General features: G+C 39.9%; 3 protein-coding genes across 3 annotated transcripts; 2 read left to right on the top strand and 1 right to left on the bottom strand.

Moving 5' to 3' along the window:
• Positions 1-299: 299 nt before the first annotated feature.
• fgfr1op2 (FGFR1 oncogene partner 2) lies at positions 300-3680 on the bottom strand. The gene is made up of 6 exons (XM_054800975.1): positions 3273-3680; positions 2114-2250; positions 1212-1329; positions 993-1135; positions 808-921; positions 300-737 (listed from the first exon to the last, which is right to left on the bottom strand). Exons 1-6 carry the CDS (start codon positions 3295-3297, stop codon positions 606-608), a joined length of 669 nt encoding a protein of 222 aa, XP_054656950.1. The 5' UTR covers positions 3298-3680; the 3' UTR covers positions 300-605.
• Positions 3656-6065, top strand: med21 (mediator complex subunit 21). Its single transcript, XM_054753864.1, has 4 exons — positions 3656-3849; positions 3946-4060; positions 4325-4425; positions 5566-6065. The coding sequence occupies exons 1-4, from the start codon at positions 3808-3810 to the stop codon at positions 5743-5745; spliced, it is 438 nt and encodes a 145-aa protein (XP_054609839.1). The 5' UTR covers positions 3656-3807; the 3' UTR covers positions 5746-6065.
• Positions 6066-7190: 1125 nt separating this feature from the next.
• On the top strand, positions 7191-17816 carry LOC129168478 (serine/threonine-protein kinase 38-like). The gene is made up of 14 exons (XM_054753794.1): positions 7191-7558; positions 9511-9650; positions 10261-10312; positions 10479-10601; positions 10677-10760; positions 10836-10959; positions 11681-11835; positions 13126-13228; positions 13348-13409; positions 13698-13815; positions 13897-14020; positions 14896-14991; positions 15057-15148; positions 15221-17816. The coding sequence occupies exons 2-14, from the start codon at positions 9517-9519 to the stop codon at positions 15343-15345; spliced, it is 1392 nt and encodes a 463-aa protein (XP_054609769.1). The 5' UTR covers positions 7191-7558; positions 9511-9516; the 3' UTR covers positions 15346-17816.
• Positions 17817-18276: the final 460 nt, after the last annotated feature.

Raw genomic sequence — 18276 nt, 5'->3', positions numbered from 1 at the left:
AAATTCAGTCTTTACGGTGCAGTGTTGACTCATAAAGTAACTGTTTATTATTGTGAAACATATATAACCCTTGACAGTGTTTATTAAAAATAGAGTATATGTTGGTAAAAGTGCTATAGGATTGAAAAAGACCACATAAACAGGATAGGTTGTATAATAATGCAAAGATGAAAATAAAGATTTTAACATTGTACACTATTCTTGCTTACTACAGCAGATTAGTTGTGTCACACTGTTTTTTGGGGGTGGAAATGGTGAAATGTGTGCCCATACTTATGACTGTAAAATAAAATACACCATTACTATTTCATATTGATAGGATTTATTCTAGCTCACACTTTTCTTTCGCTCACTCACACATTCAAGTCATTGCAAGTGCCGCAGGCTGTGCTCGCCAACACTTGGCAAACCTATAATAAGTACCAAAAATGAAGAAAGTGTTCAAATCAGCTCTGCAGGAAGGTGATACAGTAAATGCACTGGCAGTCAAGGGTGGGGTTTGCGTCCTTGGAGGAGGAAGAGTGTGTGTGGCAACACACTGTACACAGTAGTGGCAGCGGTGGAGTGGAAGGGTGGGTTGGTCAGTCAAGTCTCAAGTCTTAACTCTACTGTAAGCTGACATCAGTATTGGTCAGCGGCGGCGACAGCGACGTGCTTTCTGATGTATCTTCTCTTTTAAGGATCAGGAATGCTTCACGACTGATGCCAAGCAGCTCTCGCAGTCCTTTGTTCTCCAGCTTCAACAACACAAACATGTACATATTAACATTAATATCAATTATTCATGTTTCAGGGGGTTGCGTTTACCTCTAGCTGCTTAATCCTCTCTTCGTCTTCACATATCCGCCCCTCGTCCACCTCTATTGCTTTCCTCATCACAGAAGCCATCTCGTTGATCTTGTCAATGTGTGCTTGCATTTCCTGGAACAAAACAGTTCATCAATTTTATTACTGTTATCGAAATCACCAGAAAATGAATCCTTAATAATGACCGTTGTGTGCTGCTCCTTCAGCTGGCTCACAATGGTGGGGTCATCCCTCTTTCTGGCCATGAGCATCCTGAACACCTGCTCCCTATATTTGGTCATGATGAGCGCCAACGCAGATTGGTGTTCCTCCAATGACGTCCGCAGCTCTGCATCAAGGGCGAGCAAAGAATCTGTTATTGTAGAGACGTCATGACAAAACGGGTTAATGTTTCCCATGCAAACCTTTATTTTCCAGCTGGAGATCTCTGATTTGGCGGTTTTCCTGCTGGATGCCCATGATCAGATTGGACCGAGGCCGATGACGCGCAACCTGGTTTAGCGTGTCAATCTCCACCTGGTACTAATAAACAATAGTAAAGACAGCCTATAACATGGATGGGCAAACTGTTTGACTTACGGGCCGCATTGGGTTTGGTGGAGGGGCCGTCTATATATAGGTGGCATCAAACGGATCGACATACGACATACGAAATAAAAACACAACACATTCACAGTGCAACGACTGTGTTAAACAACAACTAAGCGCTAAACACAACACGTAACTTTAAACTGTTATTTCCAAATGCCTGCAAGGCATGCTGAGTAGTCCAGCTGCAACAACAATATGAATTATGAACAATAAAACATTGGATATCAAGAGTATGTTAACTACTCCTTGTTTACTTCTGACAACCTCCTCAACATATGTTGCAATCAAGTAAAAATGCGACAAACACGGCAAAATGTTGGGAGGAAGAGCACCGCAAGTTACCCAGCATGCCTTGTGGCAGGAATATATGTGTGTTTTTTTTTGGCATGGGTATTGTGTGTAGATATTTGTTTGTATACCTACATGGTGCAGTAGATAGTTTACTTTGTGCTGTGTTGTATCGTTTGGATCGCTTTTTTTGTGCAAGCTACAGATTCCATCTCACTATTTTGGCGACTCAAGCGTGCCACAGTAGCACTGCAAGTCATGTTGCCGGCTACAGTTTTCATATTAAAAAAGTATTGGAAATACCTGGTGGGCTGGATTAAAATGCTTGGTGGGCCTTATGTGGCCCGTGGGCTGCAGTTTGCCCACCCCTGGCCTATTGCGTGAGGACCTAATTCTTTTAACATACATGGAATTATATGTTCGCTACCTGCTTCATTGCGTCCACCCGCTTGTTGAGGAAAGTTGTCTGCTCAATTAACAGCTCTGCAGCATTGTCATGGTTACGGAGCCTTTCCACCAATGACTTTGCATCGGCCAGGACTTTCTCCAAAGTACAGTTCATGTCTGTCGAGATAACACACATCATTAGGGGCAGACATTTTACTTGAACTCTCAGGAGTTCATGACCTCGTACACGCACACAGAGGATAGTGGTGGCGTAGCATGATGACGCACCCACACAGACACTCCCTTTCAACTGGCGGAGAAAGCGCAGACTTCAAACTGAATATCAGTCTTTAAATGGTGTAAATCGGGCAGGTAAAACCACATTTATTATCAATGTTAACCATGACTTTGTTATTGTGTTATTATTTCCCATTTGTAAGCGCATATGGTGCAGCAAGGCACTAACAGGCAATGAAACATGACACTACCTTCCTATTGGTGGAAAAAAAGCTACTTTCCAAAAACTAAAGCATTAGCAGCTGTTTAGTTTACTTGCATAGTCCAGATTAAACACAAAAGTACATAAGAATGCTAAATCCTACACTGGAATTCAAAATGAATAATTTACCCAGATTTTAAATCATCTATTACTGTATATCTAACCAGAGGGTCTACGGGGCCTTAATAACTATTAGCACTTGATCTTGCTGTTTACTAGTACAATTAGTATATCATAAATCTACCAAAACATTGTAAATCTATCAAAACAAAGCGCCTCTGCCATAGACCAATGCCCCGTGCATGTCATCTCAAACAAAAAAGGGCAGTTGTGGTTTAAGCATTATGGTTATAAATCCACATTAGCATGTTGCTATCCCATTCCATTACAAAGCCAAACACTGTGACACTTGCTTCAAGCTGTTCTACATTTTTATATCACAGCCTGTAACATATGTATTTCAACGCCCCATGCAACGTTATGTTGTTTTGGTAAAGTCAACGACAGACATATAATCAAAATTAAATTGTTCTGTGACGAGCAACTCGGAACAGTGCAAGCTAATCTGCTATGCTAATAAACGAAGCACACTGTCGCGGTATTTCAACAAGACTGACATATAAATAATCCAATATGTCGAGTAGAATACAACACTGCTGTTAAAGAGACGCGCGAGGTGGAATTGAAAGAGAGGAATTACCTGGAGAATTCAAAGTGCAAGACATTGGGATTTAGCTTGCCTGTTACTTCCTGTTGATGTTTGGTAGCGATTAGCTACAGGCTAGTCCACATCAATGAGTAACGCAAGGTGGCTCCTCGTTTTACCACCAATCGCCTTCAAAACACAATCAAATATGATTGGTATGGTTTAAAGACTTTGTTCGTCTTTAAAAAGTAGCTCTTGGAATTGTTGACAAGGACTACAAACAATAAACGAATCTAACAGCACACATCTCGTCAAGTCTCGCGTGATTACACAAAAGAACGACATGGGATAACGCATATTTGACAACCCATTTCTTCTAATTCCTACCAATCACTAAAGTTTCTTTCTCTCTGTAGAAAGAAACTGTACTAGAGAAAGCAAAAGATAAAGATCAAGCAAAAGTAAAACGTACGTAAGGAGGCAGTACTTAAATTGCCATATGTTGAGCCAGAAGGGGGCAATGTTGAGTCGCAGCCGTTTTGTGGTTCAAGTATCGCTCAAACTGAAACGAAGAAGACAATAAACAAATATGGCGGATAGGCTCACGCAGCTACAAGATGCCGTCAATTCGGTAACGTGTGGAAGACTAGGCATCACTTTGATACAACTGTGAGTTGATAATAATGATAATTAATAAGTGCTAATAACCATTTGTTTGTGTGTCCAGCTTGCAGACCAGTTTTGTAACGCTATCGGGGTGCTTCAACAGTGTGCGCCGCCTGCCTCCTTCAGTAATATTCAGACGTCGATAAACAACGATCAGCCTGCAAACCAAACTGAAGGTGCTTGATTTATATCGACTGGAAGATTATTTTATTGCCTTTACTAAGTTATCCACTTCAGGTATCTATTGGGATGGATACAAATGTATCCAATTCGTTTATCTAATTATCTAATTTACAAATTAATGTTTGTGAATTAGATAAATGATTCAAAACCGCTATTATAACAACTGAAGTAATGTAGCATTCGTAGCAGCAGTTAAATGCTAACCATTCTGATACTGAATGATAAATAATAATCACTGCATTATTCTTTGCTTCTAGAATATGCTCAGCTGTTTGCGGCCCTGATTGCCCGAACAGCCAAAGATGTGGACATACTCATCGACTCTTTGCCAAGTGAGGAGTCCACGGCGGCTCTGCAGGTCAGCATTTTCTCATTTCCACAGCAGGATGTATCCCTTTTAGGCCATGTCCACACAAACACGGATATTTTTCCCCACTCCATCCAAACTAGTGGCGTTTTAAAACATTTCTGTCCACATAAAAACACATTTGTAAGCTGTCATGCGCATTTTGTTCAATCTGAAGCCTGAAAAAGCAACTCCAGTTGAATTGGTTATGCATTATAATGCCTCTGGTCATCATTATAGTGACGTATTAGAGTCCAGGGGTGTCAAACTCGTGCCATTGAGGGCCAAGACACTGCAGGTTTTCTTTCCAGCCAGTCAGTCTAAAGCAGGTGATTTTAATGATCAACACCTCCTTCATTTTAGGGAAGGAGCTCATCAATTAAATAATCTGGAGAAACTGGTCTGAGAGAAAATCTGCAGTGTCTTGGCCCTCCATTGACACGTGTATTAGATGTACGTACAATCAGTGTTCCCCCCAGGACTGTAATCTATCTGTGGCTGTATATAGATAACATCATTGTCTCATTTACATAATTGACCATGGCGCAAGTGGACATTTTCAAAAATGCCGATTCTGTGTTTGTGTGTGGATGTGGAAAATAGAGTTTTTTGGTTTGTGTCATAAGAAATAATGAGACATTATCTCATGTTTTTAAATCTTATTTGAACAGAACATGAAGTTATGGACTTATGAGAGTTTCATTTTATGCAGTGCTAGACGCGTGTGTGTGCCTTTTATAACATGCACAGAAAATAAAAAAAAATATGAATGATTTGTTTCCTGGGCTCCAATTCAAGTGTGCACTAATGATTTTAAAGATAATGTACACATCATTATACGTCTAATATGTCACTATATTGATGAACACATGCATTAATAATGCTCGACCAAGTCTGTTGTGGTGTATGAGGTGTGTTAAGAAGCACAGTTACGACACCATCAACTGTACTGAGTTGTAACGACAAGCTACACCGACAGTCCCACTATATTGTGTTTGTGAGCAAGGGTGAACAGGTAAAAAAAAAATAGCACAAAATCTATTTGTGGCATTCCTGGATAGGAAACACTGACAATGCCGTGTCCGTTGTTGTCTTTGTGACACACAAAACGATCCAGTCTAGTCCTAAATACTTTGACACTGTATGTACTAGGCGGCTAGTCTGCGGCAGCTAGAAGAGGAGAACTATGAGGCAGCAGCCCGTCTGAGAGAGGTGGTCACCCGGGGCGACATGCTGCTGGAGAAGATCCAGAGTGCCCTGGCGGACATAGCTCAGTCTCAGCTCCGCACCCGCAATGGAGCTCCCAGCCAGTCTTTGCCGGCCGAATCCTGACAGCCCAATAGGACACATTACTTGACCTTCACTCTGCTGCAACATGCTGGATCTGTCTGTCTGGTCAAAAGCCATATTTGATGATGTTAGACATACTAAAATGTGGAAAAATGAAATGGGGAAAAAAAACTACATTTCTACATTTACATGTCTCTTGGTAAACAGGTCGGTTTTGTATGTTTTGTCTATGTTGTATATTGATTTTTGTAAATATTTATAAGGGACTGCAGGCTGATGTATAAAGTAACTTGACCAGCTCAGCCCAATTTCAAATCCAATGCGACTTTTTCCTTTGTTAAATAAAGCTTGAATAAACAGTTTTCATGTTTTGTTTATCCAGGTCCTTGAGTGTTGCTGTAGTTTTGTAATACTGTACAAAAAGGGTGCAGTATATTTATTGTTGTTGCATGTGCTCACAAACATGGCTTTGCTCTCCTTATAAAGGGAAAAAATGGGAACTAGTTGGCATTTTTTTGCTCACCTAGTTCCTTATTTTAGAGTGTTTCATAAGCCGGACGTAAAAATAAGAGAGCACCTTCGATAATATAACTCTTCAACCTGTGTGAATATCCAAGGCCAAAAAATAAATATAGATGCTGCGTCACAGCTCAGGCAAAATATAAAAACAGCCTTGTCTGCTGCTGGACACCACACCCGAATGTGCTAACAGGTCACACCCACATCTGCACTGACATCATGGTGCTTTCATTTAAAAAAATGTCCAGACACCTACTCAAATCTATTTATGAAAACCTATCACTTTGACATTTGCCAATGAAAAAAACTGAAACACTGATCTCTAAGTGACCTTTTATTGAGCTAAATTACCTCCTAGAAACATAAACTGTTCCTACAGATGATCATTTATACAAAAAATAATTCACAGGAATCAAATGCATATCACAATAAATGATTGAATTACTGTAACTGTTTGACAGCTTAATGAGCTGTCCAATGTACTTTCTGTTTTATTTTATTGAAGATAATTATTTGCCTTTTATTTGTTGATCATGACTAAAACAAGATTTTAGGCAAACAAAAAATGTATCAACAAACATTTTTATTACATTTATTTACATAAACTGTGTTTACATATGACAATAAGAGGCATTCTATTCTATTTTCTATTTGTGAACAATTTACAATATATAAATACAACAATATGAGAATGTCACTAACAACAAAATAATAAATCGAGTCAATTTCATAACATTCAATTGCTTGAGAAAAATAAAGTCAACAATTCAAAATAACTCAAAAAAAGCAAAAACTAATATTTGATCGATCCGCCCACCTCTGGTGTCTAAGCGCACAAAATCAGGGGCGGTTCGACACCTCCTATTGGCTGACGTCATTTTCAGTCCCAAACATTCTCCTCGTGTGATGGGTCAGTTATATTATCCCCGTCTATGATTGGTCCAATTTAACGCCATTCCAAAGCTACGCCATTGCGTAACCGCAGCGTCTGATGAGCCCCTCCGTCCCAGGAAACAGAGCTGCTTATTTCATATTTTTAGCCATTTATGCTGGAGAACCGCTGCACCAAGAGGCCCGGGACGTATACAGAAAAGAGCTAATATATTAAAGTACAATTTGCTGTTGTCCTGCTGTCAGTGGTTGAAGAATGCCGCCATGTTTTTGTTTTTGATATGGGCTATGTTTCCTGTGTAGCTCACTGGGTAACATTGGGGTCCCTGTCTTGTCTGCCTACATTTTTAGGCAGAAAAGACGTTTAGACACAATATATTTTTCTTTCACTTGGCTTTGGGGGCTGGCGGCAAGCCACTAATTTACTCTGGAGCAGGACACGGAGGTAAGGATGAGCCTGGTTATTTTAAAAGTGCTAGTTATTTTTACACAGTTTGCTCCAATGGGATATAGCTAGCATTAGCCAACACATCAGCAATATTTAACCATATTAACCATAATATATATGTGTAGTGAATATGAGGTTTTTATGGTCATATATTAGGCGCACATTGGCTACTTTATCATAAAGTCTGCCTTTACGAAGCTGTGAGTGTAAAAGTATTCCTAATATTGTGCCTCTCTCATGCAGCTAAAGGTAACCAAATTATTAGACACTTATAGTGCAATCTATACAACAACAAAATACAGTATAACGTAATTAGTCGTGAATTATTTCATTTATTACCACTGGAATACAACTGCCATTTGTTAATTTATCCCTGAGAAATCCTGATAAAATTCAGTTATCAGTTATTAGTTATTTTCCCATGTGTGTGTGTGTGTTTAGACATGAGTGACCCATTCCTCTTGTGATGACTGTACTCTTTCATTCAGGATGGAAAGTTTCCTTGCCAGTCTTTTCAAAGGGTGGAGTGTGTGCATGTGTCTGCCTCTATGTTAGTGCCAAGTATGGTCATTTTACACCTAAATGAATGTACTGTTGTGTCGCTGTCGTAAATGTTTCCACTCATCAGCAATGTCCCCATCCAAGCGGGAGTTATTCAGTGATTTTTCTTAGAAGTCAATCAGGAAGTTTTTTTTGTGTGTATGTGATTGTTGTGGCCTGGACTAGACCAAACATGGCTCCTATCTCTGGCATGCAGAGCTCTAATCAGGACCAGTCATACTTTTTTGATGATGTACAGTTTATACGCAGCCGCCCTTTTCCTTCTATGCCACAAACTCTATCTGTAACTAAATTTTCCCACAGGAAATAGTAATAATCTGTTCCGGAGTCAAACTGTTACCATAGTAAAACTAGTGCAGTGCTTGCTGAGGGCAAACACTAACTAATACTGCTCATTTAAATGCCTTACTATAGTGTAAAAAGAAGTTATCCACTGTATAACAAAAATACTCACCTTTCATGACGTGTCACAAGACACTCAATTCACAAGACGAGACGATACACGAGATTGAGTCTACGGGACGAGATTTTAACATTACTTTTAAGAAAAGTACAATGAAAATTTTTTTTAAAAAGTATATGACAGTATATTGCGATGTACTAATTTAATTTCCACTGTTACTTTGCATTGCTCCTCACAAGGCGACACACTTCTGCACTCTGTGTGTATGCTAGCGGCCCCCGCCTCCACCCACTGAGACAAAGAGACTGTATGACTGAGAAAAGGGCTCACTTGGTTCATGGTGAAAACAACCAATTGAGACCGGCAAAATGATCCAGTTCATTTTCATTTCGTTATCGTTACAGCTGTAGTGCCCACGAGACAGGTTTTTTCTGAACGACAAATCTCATGAGATCTTGTAACAGCCCCGTGCATTACACTTTTCAACATTGCGAATGTGGAAGCAAGCTAACCGCTGTATAATAAAACTATTCACCTTTTCATGACGCATTATGGATGCATGGCTTGTGAGGACATGCAACGAGAGGCTTGTTGAGGGTGAGTCAACTTCATGCATTAGGCTTTAATTATTATTAAATGTCATGCAAGTGTATAAAGAAGTTAATCACTACAAAGTAAAAACAATAAACGGATGTGTGACTTAGGGAGGAGAGCCTCGACACATTTCACCCTCTTTTACCTTTACCAATGTTGCTTCACAGTATAGTATAATACTGTATAGTACTGAGCAACCAGGACACAGACATCCAGGTCCTCTTCTATGGTTAGCATCATCATGCTTTTCCGCTTTACTACTGGTACTCTACTGTCTACTTGAGGCAAATTTTGAAGTCTTATGGAAAGACTACTTGCAAAAATACTACAAAGCAGTCAGTGGTGGAATTAGCCACTGGACTGATGTTGACTCGTTTTATGTTCATGACAGGATAGTATGGCCATGACAGGAGGGACTGCAGCCGCCCTCCCGATGAGCAACCACACCCGAGAGAGGGTGACTGTGGCCAAGTTGACGCTGGAGAACTTCTACAGCACGCTGCTCACACAGCACGAGGAGCGCGAGATGAGGTGAGGCCACACGCCTTTTCATGCTTCCTCGCTTAACTTCATGCATGTAAACGTTGCTCAAAGGGTCAGGTGTCACCCCGCGAGCCACACATGCTGCGGGTGTGAACACAACAATGGGTGTCGGTGCGCTCGTGTTACCTGAGAGCTGATCTGGTCGTTCAGGTGACTGGGACAAGATCTCGTAGTTTATAATTCCAAACATGCTCACCAAGTTACATTACGGAACGTCACATGTTTACCCTTTGGCAATTCAACATGTTTGAAAAGGAGAAGGAAGAAGCAGAGCTTATTTAACCCTAACCCTTTGTTCACTTCCTGTGTTTAAATGTTAGCATTTTCTAATTGAGAATATCTATCAATTTATAGATGGCTGATAAAAAATAAAAAATAAGAAAATGCTGATATAAATGAGTAAATGTAAATACAATATAAATAAATACATAAATAATACAGGAGTTACAAAATAAACTGACCGACATATTAGGTGATACTTTTTATGTTTTTGTCTTCCTTCTTGGACTATGGTTGTATGGTTCTCGTGTAGTCATGTCTGTGATGATTATTATTGTTTAAAGCACATTATTCTCGTTTATTGTCTTCCTGTTGCTAGGCAGAAGAAGCTGGAGAAGGCCATGGAAGATGAGGGCTTGCCAGATGAGGAGGTAAAGCCTACCTTTATTAGTACTGTATAAGTAAAGTCATGTTTACTCTACATATTTATTGCAGCAGACTTACTGTTTTTCTTTGTTGAGCATCTGGAGAAAAAAAAAAGTAGGAAGGTTTTCTTTCTCAACATTTTTCTGATGACGTTTCTTTTCAAATTGGCAGAAAGTAATGCGTCGTTCGCAGCACGCTCGCAAGGAGACGGAGTTCTTGAGGCTGAAGAGGACGCGGCTGGGCTTGGATGACTTTGAATCCCTTAAAGTCATCGGGCGTGGTGCTTTCGGAGAAGTACATTAAAGTTTTTTTAATGTATTATGTACTGCTGTGTGTCGCTGTTTTTCAATTCTGTTCATTCTCCTGCAGGTGCGGTTGGTGCAGAAAAAAGACACCGGGCACATTTATGCCATGAAGATTTTAAGAAAAGCTGACATGCTGGAAAAAGAGCAGGTATTTTTTTTTCTTTATAAGCTGGGGCTGTTGCACACGCTGTCAAATGATGTAACATTTTCCATCCAAATGTAGGTTGCACACATCAGGGCAGAGAGGGATATTCTGGTGGAAGCAGACGGCGCCTGGGTAGTTAAGATGTTTTACAGTTTCCAGGACAAGAGGAATCTCTACCTCATCATGGAATTTCTACCTGGAGGTGTGCACCAATACGTTGATATTGTAATTATAATATGCGCAGTGGTGTGAAAAAATGTTTGCCCCCTTCCTGATGTCTTATTTTTTTGCATGTTTGTCACACTTATATGTTTCAGATCATTAAACAAAGTTAAATATTAGTCAATGACAACACAAACCTCCAAACCTACATGGCCCTGTGTGAAAAAGTGATTGCCCCCCTAAACCTAATAACTGGTTGGGCCACCCTTAGCAGCAACAACTGCAATCAAGCATTTGCAATAATTTGCAATGAGTCTCTTACAGCGCTGCGGAGGAATTTTGGCCCACTCATCTTTGCAGAATTGTTGTAATTCAGCCACATTGGAGGGTTTTCCGGCATGAACCACCTTTTTAAGGTCATGCCACAGCATCTCAATAGGATTCAGGTCAGGACTTTGACTAGGCCACTCCAAAGTCTTCATTTTGTTTTTCTTCAGCCATTCAGCCATCAATTAATCTCAGTTATGTTTTAAGTTTCATTTAAAAACTGCACTGTGTGTTCAGTTGTGTTGTCATTGACTAATATTTAAATTTTCTTTATGATCTGAAACATTTAAGTGTGACAAACATGCAAAAAAATAAGAAATCGGGAAGCAGGGAAACACTTTTTCACGCCAGTGTATATTTGGACAAGTGTAGTCAATATTTGCACAGTATTGTCAGTTACGTCTGGGCAAATAATTGCTAAACCTTGCCGCTAGGTGACATGATGACCCTGCTGATGAAGAAGGACACCCTGTCAGAAGAGGCTACCCAGTTCTACATAGCAGAGACCGTCCTGGCCATTGACTCCATCCACCAGCTGGGCTTCATCCACAGAGACATCAAACCGGACAATCTGCTGCTCGACTCCAGGGTGCGATAACACACACACCACGAGACTCAAATTTGTGGTTGTTATTTGTGTTGTCATTGCTTATCTAAAATCTGACACAATATTGTTCTTCTAGAACAGGGGTCGGCATGCGGCTCTTCGGCCTCCTTGTTGTGGCTCCCTTCACCGAGTGCGGTGCTTTTTTTTAACACCAAAGTAGGGGAAAGGTACATTTTCAAAAAGAATGTGAACTATCCGACTCACCGCAAGTCCGTGAATGCATCTAGACTGCGTTCGGACTGCTGATTGGATGATCAAGGGAAGAGGAGGTAGGCTAGTGTATGCGGTGAGTCTCACTGGAGAGAAGAAAGGTGAGGGAGTTTTGAGTTGAGTCTGAAGCACGTTACTGCGCCGTAAAATAAAACTATGTCATTAACGAGAGCATAGCAATATGTTTTATAACGAGAAGCGCACTGTAGCTATGTGCTCGGAGCCTGTGACATGGTAATCGCAGAGATGGTGACTTCGGGGGAGGCAGATGACTGTGCATTGACCGTTTGTGACTGCTGTGAGGCCGGGTGGACCTCTCTGCAGCAACCGCAGAACAATACATAAGTCTCCAACTACCAGTCCCCACATTTGTCACTAGTCGCTTTTGGGAAAATAAGTCCCCAGATTTAGTGAGAAAATAGATAAGTTGGCAACACAAGGCTGCACATGAGATCGGAGCGAGGGGGCAGCCGTTCACCGATTGAGAATATATGAACGAATCGTTCATAAAACTATCAGAACATCTATTCTCCCAATTAAAAAAAAAATGAATGATTTACAAAATAAAAGAATATCTCTCTCTGCAAAGACAGTCAAGGAGAGGACAATTGGAATGGTCATTGATGACCGTGGAATGGTTGTAAATGCTATTGAGCAAACAACACTGATATGCAGAAATGTCAACTCTAATCATGTTCTTCATGCTCTTTCATGTTAAGGTTGGCTACGTTTTGTTTTCATTTTAAACAAATATGGGAACCAGTCTAAAAGGCTTACAGTACATAGTTCAGTGTTTGAAAGATTTCAGAGTAGGCCTACACATGCTCTCTGCACTTCTGTTTGTTGAATTTTGTTGTTGTAACAGGTAACATTTAAAAAAGATTCCAATTTTTACAACTTTATAAGCTGTGTAATGTTTTGCAGCTCCAGACAATTTTTTTTTGTACTGGAAGAGGAGGCAAAATGGCTCTTTTGATGCTAAAGGTTGCTGACCCCTGTTGTAGAAGTTTGCACTTATGGATGAGAACTATGTGCTGACCTGAATGTTTGTTTGCGCCACAGGGACATGTGAAGCTGTCTGACTTTGGCCTCTGTACCGGTCTGAAGAAAGCTCACCGCACGGAATTTTACAGAAACTTGACACACAACCCACCTAGTGACTTCTGTTCGTATTATATTTCATTTTCCTAAGAAAATGTGGACCATTAATGTCACCACTTGTGGCTGCATGCTTAATGTGAATGGCCGTTTAAAACAAGCTTTTCCTTTTTTATTTTTCTGCAGCCTTTCAAAACATGAACTCCAAGCGGAAAGCAGAAACCTGGAAAAAGAACCGGAGACAGCTGGTACAGCTTTAACGTTTTCTTTTCCGTTGCTTTCTTATCGCTTGAATTAGTACACAAATACTTTTGTAGACCAAGAAATGTATTCAGCGTGATGCCTGATGTTACAGTGCCCTCTAGTGGTCTTTTATATAATACAAAAGCTTTGAGTTACTATGCTAAAATGGTACATTTTAAACAAAATAGATGTTTCTACTGTTCAAAACCATCTTAAACATGACACTACATTGTGTTTATGTATACTTACGTACATTATACTATATTTGTCCTCACTGTCTGTGCAACATTCAGGCTTATTCCACAGTGGGAACACCAGACTACATTGCCCCTGAAGTCTTCATGCAGACGGGCTACAACAAGCTGTGTGACTGGTGGTCCCTAGGCGTCATCATGTACGAAATGCTGATCGGTAAGCATACATCTGCATGCATGTGAGAGACAATGTGACGAGTCGGGAGCGTGTAAAACAATCCACGCTGCTTCTTTTCAGGCTATCCGCCATTTTGCTCGGAGACGCCGCAGGAGACATATAGGAAAGTGATGAACTGGAAGGAAACCCTCGTCTTCCCACCTGAAGTCCCCATCTCAGAGAGAGCTAAGGACTTGATATTAAGGTATGTGGTGGCAAGAATCCCACATCACATAAACAGTCAGGAGACCTCGACGTCATATCCACGGCCTTTGCAGGCGCAGTATAATAGGTGGCGTAGCGTGATGACGTAGCCACACAGACCCGACATTTCAACTGGTGGCAAAAGTGCAGACTTCAACCTGCGTTCAAGTCTTTAAACGTTGAACATCGGTCAAGTAAAAATAGATTTATGATCAGTAATGTTCACCATGATTTTGTCATTGTGTCGTCATGTTACTTCTCATCTACACATTCATCATACTGGATACTGGATACTGTTACTGTGGCCCCTTGCCACTTTGCGGTTCAAACATCACGCCCTACGTCTATCGTGTTTTTAAAAAATAAATTCATTAATTAATGACCGCTGTTTGGTGGTTGACTACGGCCAATTGTTGGTAAAACAAATATGCATATTAAGCAAATTTTACACATTCTTGGCCTCAATTAAGCATTTTCAAGCATAAAAATGACTAAATTAAAGCAGGGGCGCTCACACTTTTTCAGCCTGCGAGCTACTTTTAAAATGACCCAAAGTGCTAAAGATTCCCCTTCTACTATAAACATAGAAAATATATGTCTAAATATATAAATAATACTTTTTGAATGATTTTCATTCTAAATTATAAGAAGAGGTTTTTTTTACAAAGAAAAATACAGTCACACATGAGGTTGTACTGGAAAAAAAGGAAACCAACAGAGGCAAGAGAAACATTTTTAAGGTGAGTTCTAAATGTAAATACACAAGTAAGTAAACTCCAAACGGTTAATGCTACATGAGTTACCAGCAGGGTTTGTACAGTAGGAGTCTTGTTTCTGTATCCTTTGTTTTATCAGTGTGCTGTTTCTGTGTTTCAGGTATTGCACTGATGCAGAGAACAGAATTGGAGCAGGCAGTGTGGAGGAGATCAAAAGCCATCCCTTTTTTGAGTCCGTGGACTGGGAACACATCAGGTATCCTTATCCTTTGTTGTTGTTTTTTTCTTCCCACCACTGTATATTCATGTATTCCCTTGCAGAGAGCGACCCGCAGCCATCTCCATTGAAATCAAAAGCATTGACGATACATCAAATTTTGATGACTTCCCTGAATCAGACATCCTCCAACCAGGTTTGAAACATTTGTCAGACCATCTATCAGAAAAAAAAATGTAAATACGTAATTTTTTTTTCCCCATTACAGCCAATGCAACAGAACCAGACTTCAAGTCCAAGGATTGGGTGTTTCTCAATTATACTTACAAGCGCTTCGAGGGCCTGACTCAACGAGGCACCATTCCCACATACGTGAAGCCCGGGAAGGCCTGATAAGCTCAAACAGGGAGTACAAAAAAACATTTACGGACTAACAGGGTCTGGCCTCGGAGGGCCCCAGCTGGTGCTGAAGGCTGAAACGCCTCTTCGCCGACTGTACGTATAACTCACCCTCATCACAAGTCATTATTGCCCGCAAAGGTTAGTTACCGCATTACCTCGGTTGTGTCATATACTGTACATGAGGCGTGTGTAGCCACAGCTCTCAGGCCAGCTAAGCAGAGTGTATGTGCATGCGCCACCTCATAAAGGCTAAATCACTGCTTCCACATTTAACAACGGTCGCTAAACTAGCTTATGCAAAAAAGTCCACCATTTATACGCTTGGGAACATTCTGGAACAAACCACATGTCCTCTAAAAAGAAGGTTTCAGCAGTATTTGCGTTGTTTCATTCATTTTCAGCCTTTTTTTTTTTGCAAGGCCAGCTTTAGTATTTTATTCACAACAGTAGGTCCGCTTCCTTTTTTCCCCGTCAGGAAAAAAAAACAAAACAGCATGACTGATACCAACACCTGGGTCAATAGTACAACATGGCGGCACCTGGCGAGGTTTAAAGAGCGTGACAGAGTAGCTGCGAAGCATTTCAGCATTAACTAAAAAAAAAAAAAAAACTAGTAAAAGGAAGAGCGGATTAAATCCATGTGGCACACAAGGTAATAGGCATGTATTATGCTGTAATATGTATGATTATGTGTGGGGAAACGAAAGCCGTATCTACAATATTATTATAAAAGTGCATTTGCACAAACAAGGCCTCCCCTTAATGAATGCCTTACCCCGCATAATTGCCTCATGATCTCTGCAGTTAACTAATAATGTCCACGGCCACTATATGAGGAAGTACGGCATAAAAACAACTCAGGAAATATTGTATATATGTGTCAAATAGGTGGTTGAGGATTTAGGGGTGCCTCAAGAGTGTATCTCTAGCCTTTAGATGTTACAGGGTAAGTAAAGTAGGCATAAAGTAGCTTTACCGTTTCAGTTTATCATCACATAAAAAAACACAACAAATCAAATCATGCTGGGATCTTCCTCGTCCTAACCCTGCAAAAAAAACAAGAAAAACCCCGACCCCACAGGAGCGTTTTACGTGAAGTTAACTGTGTCACTTCCCGTTTACGTGCTGATCCATGTCTATGTTCTACTGTATTGGCAGTTGCCCCCCGCCTTGTCAAATCAGTCGAGGTCCAATCACTTCCTTCTTAGAAGTGCCTTTGCATAGCTGGTAAATAATATTGCATCAGTGTTATTAGCAGTGAATCTAAAGGCTTTTCATCACCTTACAAACTCTTAACATTGTTTGAGGAAGAAAACTTGCAGAAGAAAAGGGAAATTACTAGTTCAGGATGACAAAAAAAAAGCAATAAAGCTGTTAAAACGTTAGATAAGAAAAGGGTGCTCATAAAATCATAGTGCATCAAAGCAAACAGAGAACAAAGACTCCTTGTGAATGAATCGAGTCACAACAGGGGAAATATATTAAGTTTCCACTCAATTTCGTGTTAATGTTATTTAGACAAAACGCAGCATTTGGCCTGTTTGCTCTGCTCAAGTACTCACATCATGTCTGCTGAAGGTGCCACAGCTCTGAGACAAGCTACCAAAGATCATCACAACATGTGATCCAGATGTAGCTCACGCTTGCTGCACACGTGAAAAAACATCAACGACCCCACCGAAGTATTCACTTGGAAAGCCGCTGTTTGACATTGGATGAAAGAAACTGGGGGACTTGTTGTTTCTGTTTTCACCAGAAGGTGGTGCTATTTCTGCAGAATGAAATCAAGAGCGCCTCAATCCAGTCAGCTACAACAGTATAAGCAATGTATAAAATATGATGTGTATATTTCAACATTATTTATTATTTATGTTTAGGAATACTTTGTGCATATTCGGTTTAAGTTGAAAAAAAATCTCATTGATTGAAGTTTGTGGAAACCCCCGTTTAAAACAAATAATAAACACTACGGTGATTGCTTGCATCTCCCTTGAATTTAATCATTACATACATGTGGTAAAACACCAACACACCATGTGTGTTTTCTCCTCCAAAATTACTTCATAAAAGTCAGAAAATAGACTTTTATTGCAGCTAAACTGATTGAAAATGTGTCACTTTATTCAAAAGAAGGTGAATTATTGTCACAGTTTAATACTTACAGGAGCGTATTCATTTTAAAAAATGACCTTGATACTAGAAAATAAAGGACCAAACTAGTTTTGTGTGTTGGTGGTCACATCAGCGTTAAAAAGAATCCTGCCATAAGATGTGCAAAAATGTAGTAATCAACATAAACTTGGGACTGTCGAGAATCAGGACAATGTTGTTGGATTATTTATGTGATGATGTGTTTGTACTGTCTGTTGTAGCCCAGTGAAAGGTCAAAGGGGAAATGCTTGTCATAGACTCACACGATAACTTATTATGTCAATAACATGGCAAAATACAATAAAAACTCCAACGAAACTCATTGAGTGCTTTCCTATTTTTAATAATCACAGTAGTAAATATACTGTAAACAGTGGACCCTGCATATTCGCAACACTGCAAATTCACTGATTTTTGATCAAAACTTTTTTTTTTGTGGGAATACCCGTCCATTTGTGCTTTGTATCTCCAAAAGTCCTTTTTTTTTTTTTTTTTTTAAACAAAACCTGCCTCATTTTTCTTAAGTCGGTAAAAAATGTAAAAAATTTGATGATAAAGCTTGAATCGTCAGAATAGTACTTAACGACAGTATTTTAATACAGCACACTGTGGTGAGCTTGATTCATGATGAGAGATTAATTGCATAATTAAATATTTTTTTAAATTTACATGACTTCATAATAATTTAATAATTAATGTAAGTAATTTATTTTTGAACCCTGAAGTATATTGAGGTAGTGGGGTGATTTACAATATAGCCAAGCTAATATA

The sequence above is a fragment of the Dunckerocampus dactyliophorus genome, chromosome 15, assembly GCF_027744805.1.
Source record: "Dunckerocampus dactyliophorus isolate RoL2022-P2 chromosome 15, RoL_Ddac_1.1, whole genome shotgun sequence".
Classification (NCBI taxonomy): Eukaryota; Metazoa; Chordata; class Actinopteri; order Syngnathiformes; family Syngnathidae; genus Dunckerocampus; species Dunckerocampus dactyliophorus.
The sequence above is the reverse complement of the archived record's forward strand: the minus strand, read 5'-3'. Positions and strand labels throughout refer to the sequence as shown.